At 43.9% G+C, this 13,695-nt stretch overlaps 1 protein-coding gene across 1 annotated transcript in view; it reads left to right on the plus strand.

Moving 5' to 3' along the window:
• The window catches only part of LOC144492349 (glutamate receptor 3-like), a 400,257-nt gene that overhangs the window by 308,850 nt on the left and 77,712 nt on the right, over positions 1 to 13,695 (plus strand). The window contains exon 12 of the mRNA XM_078210344.1: positions 6,824 to 7,022. Within this exon, the coding sequence (XP_078066470.1) occupies positions 6,824 to 7,022 (199 nt within the window). The remainder of the gene's footprint in view (positions 1 to 6,823; positions 7,023 to 13,695) is intronic.

Raw genomic sequence — 13,695 nt, forward strand, 5'->3', positions numbered from 1 at the left:
CTATCCATCCCCGTGGCAATGCAAACTTAGCCAATTTATGCCAACCCATGCCCCTGACCAATTACCGTTTGCCTTTACCCCCTAACAGGCCAACACACCCACTATTCACCATAGGCAGACCTCAGAACCCATGCTAAGGTTAGGTAAAATAAAGTTCTAAGTGTTTATTGCAGACTTTATTAAAGAAACATTCTCATTCATAAAAACCCAGTCACATCATTTACGTTCCCTCAACTACATCCTTATTAAAACAAACATTGAAATTCATAATCTGACTTCAAAGAATCTAAAGCCACTTGAAGCTATGAAATGGAAGGTTGTGAAATCAGTCACGCAGCATTAATCCAGTAATGATAGCCTTTCAGCTCATGTCAACAGATAAAGTAAAATAGCCAGCAATTATTGTTTTTTAAACACACCAAAGCATTTGTTTCAAAGATTTAAAGAGCAGGAGTTTTAAATGGCTTGACAGTTAGTTAGTTACCTTTGGCAATCATTTTGATACTTTTGACATTTATCCACTTTTTATGCACATTCCTGCCTATTTTTAACAATCCCAAACAGCCCATATGTCTGCCGAGAGACACTTGACCTCCTCCAAAATGTGTCCCAGACCCTATCCAAATCAAAGAGGTACTCTACCGCTCCAAAGGATTCCGCAAAGTTTAGATCAGCTCCTACCGGGTCTGATCTGCGCATATTGGCTGGAATCTTTCAGTCATTCACACCCCACCGGCATTGCCAGCGAGGACAGAGAATTTGGTGCTCAGCCAAATCTTCGTTCACTGCAGTGGGACGAGAGAATCCCAGCAGTGAGCGAGGCCAGATAATCCGATCCATTGTGTTTCCCATTCCTGGTTAAAGAAAACCAAACATGAGTGGAGGTGGCTGCACTTTTAACTAGGCAGCAGCCTCTGCAAAGTGCACATATGTAAATTCCAATCCAGGCCCATTCCTGTGCCTGAAAAAATGTTTTGTGTCACGTTCAGGGGAAGGACTTTCAGATTATCGGCCTCTTCCACCATTTTTGCAATGACAGAGACTCCTTCTCATTGTGAAAGTTCAGGCCTCGGCTGTAGTTTTAATCTTCACCATCTGGCTATCCGAGCTGCAACAACTGACACACTTGCTTCGCTCTTGCAGAGCAAGATAGTGCAGAAACAAACTCTGCAGGAGCTAAATGGAGGGAGATAAATGCACATCCACACCTCAACTCCCATGGAGGAGACAGTGTTGACCTTTATTGGGAGGTCTGTTGCTGAGGCCATGACAAATAGTGGAGCTTAAACCAGCGAGGATGATAGTATCCTCTTATCTTATCCATCTTCTCACATCTCACTTACCCCCGCTGACATTCTCCTGATTTACAACCTGTTGCAATGATGCAACTCTTGCCTCCCAACCCCCTCCCTTGGCTGCCTCTCACCCACCACCAGCTTCCTTCCATTATCTTACCTTGCCGGTAAGATAATCGGTGGCACAGTGGTTAGCACTGCTGCCTCACAGCGCCAGGGACCCGGGTTCGATTCCTGGCTTGGGTCACTGTCTGTGTGGAGTTTGCACGTTCTCCCTGTGTCTGTGTGGGTTTCCTCCGGGTGCTCCGGCTTCCTCCCACAGTTTGAAAGACGTGCTGGTTAGGTGCATTGACCCAAACAGGCGCCGGAATGTGGTAACTAGGGCAATTTCACGGTAACTTCATTGCAGTGTTAATGTAAGCCTTACTTGCGACTAATAAATAAATAAATTTTTAAACTTAAAAACTTGTCCCTGGTTCCTTTCAGATATTCAAGAGGTCCAGGCTGCAGAGGAACATTAAAAAGACAACGATGATGAAAGTGCACTGTCACTCAATTTCACAGCCACAGCTGCCAGCTCAGATACTGACAACTGACAGAGTAACCTGCCAAACTACTTTTGACAAGACCTTCCAAACCCACGACCTCTACCACCTAGAAAAACAAGGGCAGCAAACGTATGGGAACACTATCCCCTGCAGGTCCCCTCCAAGCCACACACCATCCTGACTTGGAACTAATCTCACTGTTGTTTCTGGGTCATATCGCAGAACTATCTACCTAACAGCAATGTGGGTGTACCTGCATCATATGGTGGTTCAAGAAAGCAGTTCACCACCACTTTCTCAAGGACAATTAAGGATGGGAAAAACATGCTGGCCTAGCCAGGGATGCTCACATGCCATGGAAGAACCTTTTAGCTGTTGATGATGGACAACATCAGGGTGGGATCTACACAAGGTGGTACACTGGGCACAAGTAGGCAGTGGTGAGGGTGGGTGGGCGGGGGGAGAGGAAAGTCCAGTCACCAGCTCACCAGAGAGTAAGGCCACACACAGGTTCTGCTGCAGAGGATTCAGCTGAGTACTCAAATGTGACAAGCTACAGTGGAATGTTGTGTATGCACAATAAAATGCTACTAGCAAGAATGTCACGAAGCATGAAGGAGTCCATCACCAATTTATACACAGCTTGGAGCCCATGCTTTCCCAGTGTGGCATTGTGATAAACTCCACAAGAGCACTTGTGAACCCAATCGTGATGCATCATCAGATGGCCAATAATTATGGAAAATGCTGGATCGACTCAGTGGTTCTGGCAGCATCGGTGGAGAGAGAAACAGAGTTAATGTTTCGCGTCTGGATGACTTCTTCAGAGCTGAGGATGGGTGGAAATGTGATAGATTATACAGTTGGAGAGGGGGGTGGAAACATTAACTCTGTTTCTCTCTTCACAAACGCTGCCAGACCTGCTGAGTTTATCCAACATTTTCTGTTTTTATTTCAGTTATCCTACACCCACAGTATTTTTCCTTTATATCGGATGGCCAATGGTGTTGCAGCTTCCATTGCATCGCAGGCATAAGTCATCATGGCTGTTGACTGCTGTGTACAAAGGAGCTTGCCGGCTATCACGGCAGTTCAATAATCTGGCCTCCAACAGTTTATTAGGAGTGCTGAGGTGCCACCCCGGGGCAGTGACTGTGGTTCCGTGGAATGCAGACCGACTGTCCTCTCTCAGGAAGACAGCTTGCTTTCTCCTACCACTGCCAGTCTGCCACTTTTCTTGCTGTTGTCTGCCAGCCCAGACTGCTGCCACCCCTGCTGGAATGGTACAGTCTACAGCCAAGCTTTCTAGACTCCTTCTCCTCAGCCATCTGTAGTCTCCCCGTCTGCAACTGAGCAAAGTACCGTCTGCCAAGCTGCAGCATCTTCGTAGCATTGCATAGGAGCACAGAGACACCAGAAAGGAAGCACAAAGGGAGGACACGGCGCTGATCAGTTGATTTGAAATGCAATATTCAATGGTTTGATTCATAAATTTGGCTTGGGATGTTTATTTTAAGGTAGCTTTCATTTTTACATCAAGTAGACTCAATGATGGTCAGTGCCAGAGGGAAGAGAAGGTGCAAGACGGCTGCTGAATGGGAAATTAGGGTTGAGGTTGCTGGTATCACACTCAGATCAGATCTTCATGGGCAGCCTATCTGAACGGAGATGCCTAGGTTGCTTCCTCCTCCTCCTTCTCCCTGCCCTTCAGTTTCTCTCCATCTAGCTGATAACAAGGGTTGTCCCCCTCATGGTGGAGAGCTTGTGCAGCATGCAGCAGACCCACAGTGAATTTTGACACAGGATCATTTACCTTCTGCAGGGCTCCTCCAGGGAGGTCCAGGTACTGGCAGTGTTGTTTCAACATACCAGTGCTCAGTTCCATCAACCTTTGTGAGGCTATCTGGGTTTCAATGTACACATGCTGCACATGCATGTGGAGGTTGCACATTGGAGTTATGTGGTCAGCAGATAGCCCTCATCACCCGGTAGCCTTTTGGTTTGCCATATGGCTCAAATGGATTGTTGCAGATGAAGACATTATGACTGCTGCCAGAGTACCAGCCTTTAATCTGCAAGATGCATGGTTCATTGAAGAAATTGAATCCTTTTCGGTTCCAGCATACAGCAGAATGGACATGCAGCACCCACAAAGCATTGTGCATGCAATTAATGGCATCTTGTCCCATGGAGACGCCTGTAATTCTAGTAAAGCTACATGCTCACTTTGCCTGTTCCACTTTGACAGGGGAGAAGGAAATGTAGTCAGTTGTCAGTTAGAGAGCCTCAGTGACTTCTACACCACAGTGGATAGCACACTAAGATATTGCTAACATCCCTGGACTCCAGTCTGGAAGGAGCCAGATACATGAAAGTTCATCTCCGCCTTAACTTCCACAGCCACTGGCAGTGCAGTCGGTGCCCTGCTCCCAGTTTGGAATTGTGACTGCAGCAGGCGGCAGATTTCAGTGAGGAAGGATATCCTTACTGAAGAAAAGGAATCTCATATCTTCTTTCTTACTAAGGTTCAGATAAAAAGAAATTGCTTCCTGAGTCTGCAGGTCTCCTACTGAAAGCCTTTCCGCTCCCCTCCTTTCTTTTCCAGCAGCAAGTCCTGCTCTGTGTATACTCTGTGAAATCTCCAAGCCATCTTGTTTTCCACGGGGAATACTGCGACCATATCTGGTTTATAAAGAAGCCTTGATACCAGCAAAAACTCCTTCAGCACCTGTCGCACCACTCCCTGTAGATTTTTATAACTTGAAGTAACTGTAGAAACCACCAAACACTTGTAGAGTCAAAGTAACAACCAGAAGGGGAAAAAACAGCAGCTAACCTTTAATTGATTGATGGCCCCTATAACTAGTGCTGATGTTGGGGGAAGGGGTGGTGGAGTCTTGATTGCTGCTGAACATGTGTCTGACTGTACCAGGTTAGGAAACACCGTCAGCTGGAGAGCAGTGTTCCAAAATAGGGGCGATACAGTGGTTAGCACTGCTGCCTCGCAGCGCCAGGGACCCGGGTTCAATTCCAGCCACAGGTGACTGTCTGTGTGGAGTTTGCACATTCTCCCCGTGTCTGCGTGGGTTTCCTCCCGGTGCTCCGGTTTCCTCCCACAGTCCAAAGATGTGCAGGTTAGGTTGATTGGCCATGATAAGTTGCCCCTAGTGTCAGGGAGATGAGGAGGGTAAATATGTGAGGTTTCAGGGATGGGACCTGGGTGGGATTGTTGTCAGTGCAGGCTCGATGGCCCAAATGGCCTCCTTATGCACTGTAGATTCTAGGATTCTATGAAAATGACACTGCTGGTGCCAAATCAGCATTGTGTGCAACTTATGTCATCTTGCCTGCTCTACATATTTCTGGCAGCTATTCACTGAGCATGCTAACACCCTGACCAAAATGGCATCGAGAATGAGTTGCCCCAACCAAACATGTGGGTGCACTGTGGATGCCATCTCTGATTTCGAAGGGCACTTCTAATGTCCAAACAGGGGTATAAACAATACGCATTTCTCTTTTGTATATCAAGGACTAGTCGTTGGGTGGCACAATGGCATAGTGGTTAGCATTGCTGCCTCACAGCACCAGGGACCCGGATTCAATTCCGGCCTCGGGTCACTGTCTGTGTGGAGTTTGCACGTTCTCCCCATGCCTGCTTGGGTTTCCTCCAGGTGCTCCGGTTGAGTCTCCAAAGATGTGCAGATTAGGTGCATTGGCCATACTAAATTGCCCCTTAGTGTCAGGGGGATTAGCAGGGTAAATACTTGGGGTTACTGGTATGGGACTTGGGTGGGATTATTATCAATGCAGACTCGATGGGATGAATGGCCTCCTTCTGCACTATAGGGATTCAATGATTCTGTGATATCTAAATAATCCTTCTTCCACAAATCATTCATTGCCAGCTCTTATCTAATATTTACTCCATCCATTCTTCCCATTACTTTTCTACATGGCTTTGTTATCAGAGTTCAGCTTGCTATTCTGTATCTCTTTTATTTTCATTTCCAAGTTAACCTTTTCCTTAACCCTGAAATGTTGAACACTGCAGTTGAAATGGATCAATAATCTTTTCTGACCTTCAGATGTACACCAAGCATTGGGTGTTCTTTTGCATTTCATTTTTACTGAGCCTGCATATTAAATCAAGTGCCTGCACTCTGAATTGAAACACTTCTCTGCTGTCTCCCGTCAATATAATTACTGGAACAGTATTTAAAGCATTTTTGCTGACCGGGAAGGAAGGGGGAGAAGGTATTCCTTCTCTTACATAAAGGAAGTTGATTGTTCAATCAGCCTGTTTATTTCCCCAAAAGGTTATCTAATAGGTGCCCTTCAGTTTTCACTGGAGTATTCCATGTTAGATAACAAAGATAGTTTTTATTCAGGATATGTTGCACAATGCATTGATTCTCCACAAGTATATAACCAAAAGGTGATCAATCCTATCCAGCAAGCTCTGTGTCCAATGGTTTTGCCAGACTTCCAATATTTCTCACTATTTGGTAAAGAAAAATAATTTGGTTATATCACCATTCATAATCAAGTCTCCAAAATCAGAGCATTAAAGGACTGGTCATGCTGTTCACTGGGTTTAAGACTTGGGTGTAGATATCATGTTCCTTCCCTTTATTTTCAATAGACGAGTTGAAATTTCAATCATGTGCCTTGCATTATCTGTTCAACCATGGTGACGGTCACTGAAGTGGAAAGAGAGAGCAGCCACGTCTTAATAATATTCCTGCCAACATTCAGCAATGTGAACTTTTGAGTAGGCTGAACGATGTTGCATAAATTTAAAAGTGTCTTATTTAAGAGACTCATTTACTTTCGAGTGAGTGTGATGAGATTTTGTTTCTAATGCTCTAATTACCATGAAGAAATGGTTAGATCCATTAAATTCAATCTCAATTACCTTGCTTTCTAATATCAATGTGACACCGTAATTAAACCGCAGCCCTTTCATTTTATGTTTAGATCCCTCTCGGGGCGAATTGTTGGAGGAGTCTGGTGGTTCTTCACCTTGATTATAATCTCATCATACACTGCCAACCTTGCTGCTTTTCTCACTGTGGAGAGAATGGTTTCTCCAATAGAAAGTGCAGAAGATCTTGCGAAACAAACGGAAATTGCCTATGGAACGTTGGATTCAGGCTCTACCAAAGAATTTTTTAGAGTAAGTGCTTTTCTTGGTTGGTATTCAATTGTTACTATCATCTGTAGTGCAATTTATATATTTTTTAAAACAATACTGTTTTGTGGAATGAGGTATTAAGCTGTGAAGAGTTGAGAAGTTGCAATGATCTCACTTTGATGAAAGCAAAGTTTGATCAGTTTTTCTTTAACACTGCCGATTTGTAATCAAACTCCGACATCTGCCAAGGTTAAGTACAGTCAATGGTTAGGTTTAAGTTTATTTATTAGTGTCACAAGTAGTCTTACATTAACACTACAATGAAGTTACTGTGAAAATCTCCTGGTTGCCACACTCTGGTACCTGTTCGGGTACACTGAGAATTTAGCATGGCCAATGCACCTAACCAGCAGGTTTTTAGGACTGTAGGAGGAAACCTGAGAAAACCCATGCAGACACAAGGAGAACGTGCACTCTGCACAGACAGTGACCCAAGCCAGGAATTGAACCTGGGTCCCTGACGCTGTGAGGCAGAAGTGGCAATCGCTGTGCCACCGTGTCATCCCCTTAAATTTTGCAACTTGGAATCCCGACCAGACTGAGTGGTTCATTCTGGGAAACACTTATTTTGTGAATGAGATGGTTTCGCAGGAAAGCACCAACTCTGAACATATAAATAAATGACTAGGAAGAAAACATAGCTGGTCTGCTTAACAGGTTTGTGGATTAAACTAAGATTGCTGGAGTTGCAGACAGTGATGAAGATTGTCAGAGAATACGGCAGGATATAGATAGACTGGAAAATTGGGCAGCGAAATGGCAGATGGAATTTACTCCGCACAAATGCGAGGTGATGCATTCAGATGGGAGCTTTACAATAAATGGCAGAATCATCAGGAGCATAGACACACAGAGAGATCTGGGAGTACAGGTCCACAGATCCTTAAAAATGGCAGCACAGGTAGAAAAGGTGGCAAAGAAAGCATATGGCATGTTTGCCTTCATCAGCCAGGGCATCGAATTATGTTGCAGTTATGTAAAACGTTGGGTAAGCCACATTTGGAATACTGTGTCCAATTCTGGTCGCCACACTACCAGAAGGGCTTGGTGGCCTTGGTGGGAGTGCAGAAAATGTTTACCAGGGTGTTGCCTGGTATGGAGGGTATTAGCTATGAGGAGAGATTGAATAAACTGGGATTATTCTCCCTGGAAAGACGGTGGCTGTGGGGCGACATGATAGAAGTTTATAAAATTATGATGGATAAGGTGAATAGTTGGATGCTTTTTCTCAGGGCAGAAATGACAATTACAAGGGGGCACCAGTAAGGGGGGAAAGGTTCAGTCGAGATGTGCGGGCAAAGTTTTTTACACAGAGGGCGGTGGGGGCCTGGAAGGCATTGCCAAGTGAAGTGGTTGAGGCAGACACATTAGCGACATTTAAGACTTATTTGGATAGACACATGAACAGGCAGGGAATAGAGGGATACAGGCGATTGGTCCAGGTAGGACAAGATGATCAGCTCAGGCTTGGTAGGCCAAAAGGCCTGTTCTTGTGTTGCATTGCACTTAGTTCTTTATTTTATATAGCTCTGACAGTGCTGTTATCACACCCTCACACCACTGGGTGATGTTTGGTAGAACTGTTCACAGTTCATGGATTCTTGTTTGTTATTGAGAGAAAATGACTACGCAAAAATAGCACAAAAAGCAAACTTGTTTTTCCTTAGCTGGTGAGAGCTTTTTATTTTCCTGCAGCATTATTTCTACAACTCTCACAGCTACAGCAAAAGCTCAGTCAAGGTTATGCCACCAACCACCTTCACACTGCCTCATTGTACTGAACAGAATGTGGGCATGTTCTGTCAGAAACCCAGACTTTGAGTCGGCGTGCTATCTCTGGTGCTACCTTGTGGTGTATTTCAGATGTGGCAAAAAACCACAGCTGGGTAAGCAGACATTCCTGTGTCGTTGTGGTGCAGTTGAGGATATCACACAACTATTGAATGGCCATTCATTTTATCTTGATCTGCCTGGACAACATCACTGATTCCATAAATCTGGCGTCCATGCTACTGAATGGCTTCAGCATGTATGAAATCTATCTAAGCACCTTAATTCTTTCGATATGCGATGTTTAGATTTTTAGATTTTAGATTGTCATCTCCTAGTTTTGCGAATCAAGTCGCAAAATGCGAAACTTAGTTTTTTACTAGGGAAACAATTTTTCTCTTTCTTCCTAACCCCACACCATTTTCACATAGCCTTTCGGTGGGTTGGGAAGGCCTTGGCTGCAAATCACACATGCACCTCTTAAAGTCGAGGTCCCCAGTATGAGGACCACAGGAAAATTGTATTTCCACCCGCACGCTGTTTTGGGAAAAGCATGTCGATTTTGGAAGTCCAAAGAAAAATAGTGAGTTTGTGATCACTGGGGGAAGCTTGCTGGGAAGTCAGTAAAATGTATTGACACCTTCATACATCACTGTGAAGGAAAGATACTATTTCAGTGAAGGCAACTCAGAGAAGGTTTACTGGGATGATTCCTGGGATGAAGGAAGTGTCTTATGAGGAAAGGTTAAACAGGCTGGGATTCTACGCATTGGAATTTATAAGAACAAGAGGTGAACTCATTGAATTCCTAAGGGGCTTGACAGGGTAAATGCTGAGAGGATATTTCCCCTCATGGGAAAATCTAGGACCAGGAGGCATAGGGCGGAATTTTACTGGCACGTCCACCCGAGGATCGTACGATCCCGCCCGAGGCCAACAGCGAATGCCGTTTTCCGAGTCTCACCCATCCCCGGAATTGGGGCAAGCGTGCCGGTAAAATTCCAGCCATAGTCTCAGAATAAACAGGTGCCAATTTAAGACTGAGATGAGGAGGAATTTCTTCTCTCAGAGGTTGTGAGTCTTTGGAACTCCTTGCCACAAAAAGCTATTGGGGAGGAGTCGTTGTGTATAATTAAGGCTGAGCTAGATGGATTTTTGATCTGTAAGTGGATCAAGGGTTACAGGGAAAGGGCAGAAAAGTGAATATGAGGAATGTTAGATCAGTCATGATCCTATTGAATGGCGGAGCTGGCTCGAGGGGCTGAACAGCCCCCTCCTGGTCTTATTTCTTATGGTCTTATTAGCTGCTGCATTGTAATGTAGATGTGTTTTTAATGCTGTTATTTTTCATGGGGATTTTGTCCTGCAAAGGTATCTTGACCCTTACATTGACCAACATGGTGTAATTTTTATCATGCATTACAGTACTTTTCCAATCAACAAATGTGCCAAAGTGCATTGAAAATGTTTTATAAAGTCCTGTCATCCTCTGCTGTCATGTTTTGTGCTGTGATTTAACTCAACTTGAAAGCCGTGGCTATAAAAAAACTGCTTTTGTAAGTTGAAAAAAGTCTCTGCACCTGCTCCTCTTCATTGATTGACAGGCACTCTGTTTGGAAATGGAATGGGGCATCTTTCTGTTCTGTCAATTTCAGGCAATGCAGGAAGATTTCATTATAACAGCGATAGCCTTTGTGAATGCTTGACTGGATTTCAAAAGCTAATAATAGCTTCAGTTCAGCATCTGGTCCATTTAAGAATGATTGAAACTTTTAAGACATATTAATAACAGAAGATGCCTTTGGTGTGGGGTTTTTTTTGTTCACAAATCTAATAGGCTCTTAAATTATTTTCTTTGCACTGGAGTTGTTTTTCTTTCTTTCCAGGAGCAATGATGGTATGTTTGAATTCCGAGTTTATAGGATTTTTGGAGGTTTAAAAATAATTCCATTCCTGCTATATTGTTCCTGCGGACACAATGGAAATTGAGTGAGTGGTTGCGGAGGATACGTGGAGATATAGAGGTGGTGTGGTGATCTGAGGGGTATGGGGTGGCGGGTGAGGGGTGAAGTTTCTGAGGCCTTTAAACGATGGGGGCTGAGTGGTACCACCAAGGTTCCTGTCCCCAAGCCCACAGGAAATTCCATCCCAGAATCTCAATTACATCTCAGATTATCAGGTACAAATTGTGCCACCTCTGAAATGTAATTAGATTTTTTCATCTGTTTGTCTCTATGCTGGTACTGATGCTTACGCTGCAATTTAAACATCAATAGGGCAACGGTCACCTTTAAGAAGAGGGTTCCTGGAGACTCACCCAGTCATTCAAATAAAATATGCATTTATGACTGTTAAACATGGCAAGCTTTATTTGGATGAAGAGAAAGCAAGGCTAATAATGCAGTTAGAACCTGTGCCTGTCGCTTTGATTTGTATTACTGGTGGCAGGCTTTCAACTGGTAGCTCAGACTCATAAAATCACCTAGTGTGCCCTTGTGTAGACAATTTTGGAAGAGAACAAGTTGTCCTAGACATTGCTGTTGATGTGTTATTTGGAGTTAATGTGCAATATTTTGAGGAGAGTGAAAGGTTGCCAATAACCCCAAAAATCGTTGTTAATTGCTATGGGAGGAAGTCCTGCAAATGTGATGGCGCACAGAACAGGTTGGTCAACAGAACAGCAAATATATTAACAAGTCATGCAGGGGTCATTCCCTTACATTAGCACATGTAAGAACACATCAGATATTTCCTTCCAAAAGTCATTTTGCTAAGTAGTCCTGAGCACTAATTCTGGAGGTAGGACTCAAGAGGATAGAACTACATTGAAACTGCTAGGCATTCTCTCAGGAAATGGTGATGGAATTGAATTGCAAAGAAATAACAGACACATTCTTTTTATTCATTCACAGGATGTGGGCATCGCTGGCTCGACCGGCATTTATTACCCATCCCTAATTGCCCTTGAGAAGGTGGCACTGAGCCGCCTTCTGGAACCACCACAGTTCATGTGGCACAGGTATATCGACAGAAGTGTTAGGAAGGAAGATCTCCAGGACACAGTTTAAATATATATTTTTTTAAGATGGTTGTGTCACTGGCAAAGCCAGCATTATTTTCCATCCCTCAGTGCTGTGACAAAATGGCTATAGGCATGTTTCTTAAATTGCTGCTGTCCATGTGGTGAAAGTCCTTCCACAATACTCGTGGAAGTTCCATGATATGATCCAGTGATGAAGAAGGATTGAAGATATATGTTCAAGTTAGCATGTTGCATGACTTGAAGGGGAACTTGGAGGTGTCCCCATGTACCTGCTGCTTCTTTTGTCCTGGCTGGTGGTGATTGCTGTTTTGCAAAGATTATAATTTTAGCACATTTTAAGGACCATCATAGATCAGGCATATTTCTCAGATGATCACTCTCAAGCTAAGGTTAAGAAAGACAAATCCTAGACACTGAATGCATCTGAAGGTCTAATCTTATTTTCCCCGAAGGAAATTGTCTAGCTGTGAATATTGTCATCTTCCAGATATCCTTTTTAACAAGTTTCAGTCAGATTATAGTATTTTGGATATTGTGAGGCTCCGGGAATCTCTCCTCAGTAACGTACCTCTCCTCCAAAAAGCATATAGGGCGAGGGTTCATGAGTTAGTGACACAGAAGGCTATGTGAGACAATATAAATTTTAATCTAGATAAAAATTAATTAAAGAATTGGTCATGAAATTCACCATTTTGTAAGACAGTCAATTGCAACATTAATAATTCTAGAAAATGATAGAAAATACAAACTTATTAGTAATAGAAAATCCAATTTTATCTCCAAGTGCTGTCACATTAAAATATTTAAGTAGGAAATCCCTCAATTATTAAAGTAACATTCAACTTAAATCACCAAGTTGAAGAATACAACATTAGCAAGGTGCCCCTGTCCTGGTCATAATTACAGTAAGAAGTTTAACAACACCAGGTTAAAGTCCAACAGGTTTATTTGGTAGCAAAAGCCACACAAGCTTTCGAGGCTCTGAGCCCCTTCTTCAGGTGAGTGGGAATTCTGTTCACAAACAGAACTTATAAGACACAGACTCAATTTACATGAATAATGGTTGGAATGCGAATACTTACAACTAATCCAGTCTTTAAGAAACAAAACAATGGGAGTGGAGAGAGCATCAAGACAGGCTAAAAAGATGTGTATTGTCTCCAGACAAGACAGCCAGTGAAACTCTGCAGGTCCACGCAACTGTGGGAGTTACAAATAGTGTGACATAAATTCTGATTCTAGGATCGCATGATAAAGACTCAGGAGGAAAAAAGCAGAAATATTTATGTGAAATAGTGTGACATAAACCCAATATCCCGGTTGAGGCCGTCCTTGTGTGTGCGGAACCTGGCTATCAGTTTCTGCTCCGCGACTCTGCGCTGTCGTGTGTCGCGAAGGCCGCCTTGGAGAACGCTTACCCGAATATCAGAGGCCGAATGCCCGTGACCGCTGAAGTGCTCCCCAACAGGAAGAGAACAGTCTTGCCTGGTGATTGTCGAGCGGTGTTCATTCATCCGTTGTCGCAGCGTCTGCATAGTTTCCCCAATGTACCATGCCTCGGGACATCCTTTCTTGCAGCGTATCAGGTAGACAACGTTGGCCGAGTTGCAAGAGTATGTACCGTGTACCTGGTGGATGGTGTTCTCACGTGAGATGATGGCATCTGTGTCGATGATCCGGCACGTCTTGCAGAGGTTGCTGTGGCAGGGTTGTGTGGTGTCTTGGTCACTGTTCTCCTGAAGGCTGGGTAGTTTGCTGCGGACAATGGTCTGTTTGAGGTTGTGCGGTTGTTTGAAGGCAAGAAGTGGGGGTGTGGGGATGGCCTTGGCGAGATGTTCGTCT

This window comes from Mustelus asterias, chromosome 4 (assembly GCF_964213995.1).
Source record: "Mustelus asterias chromosome 4, sMusAst1.hap1.1, whole genome shotgun sequence".
Classification (NCBI taxonomy): domain Eukaryota; kingdom Metazoa; phylum Chordata; class Chondrichthyes; order Carcharhiniformes; family Triakidae; genus Mustelus; species Mustelus asterias.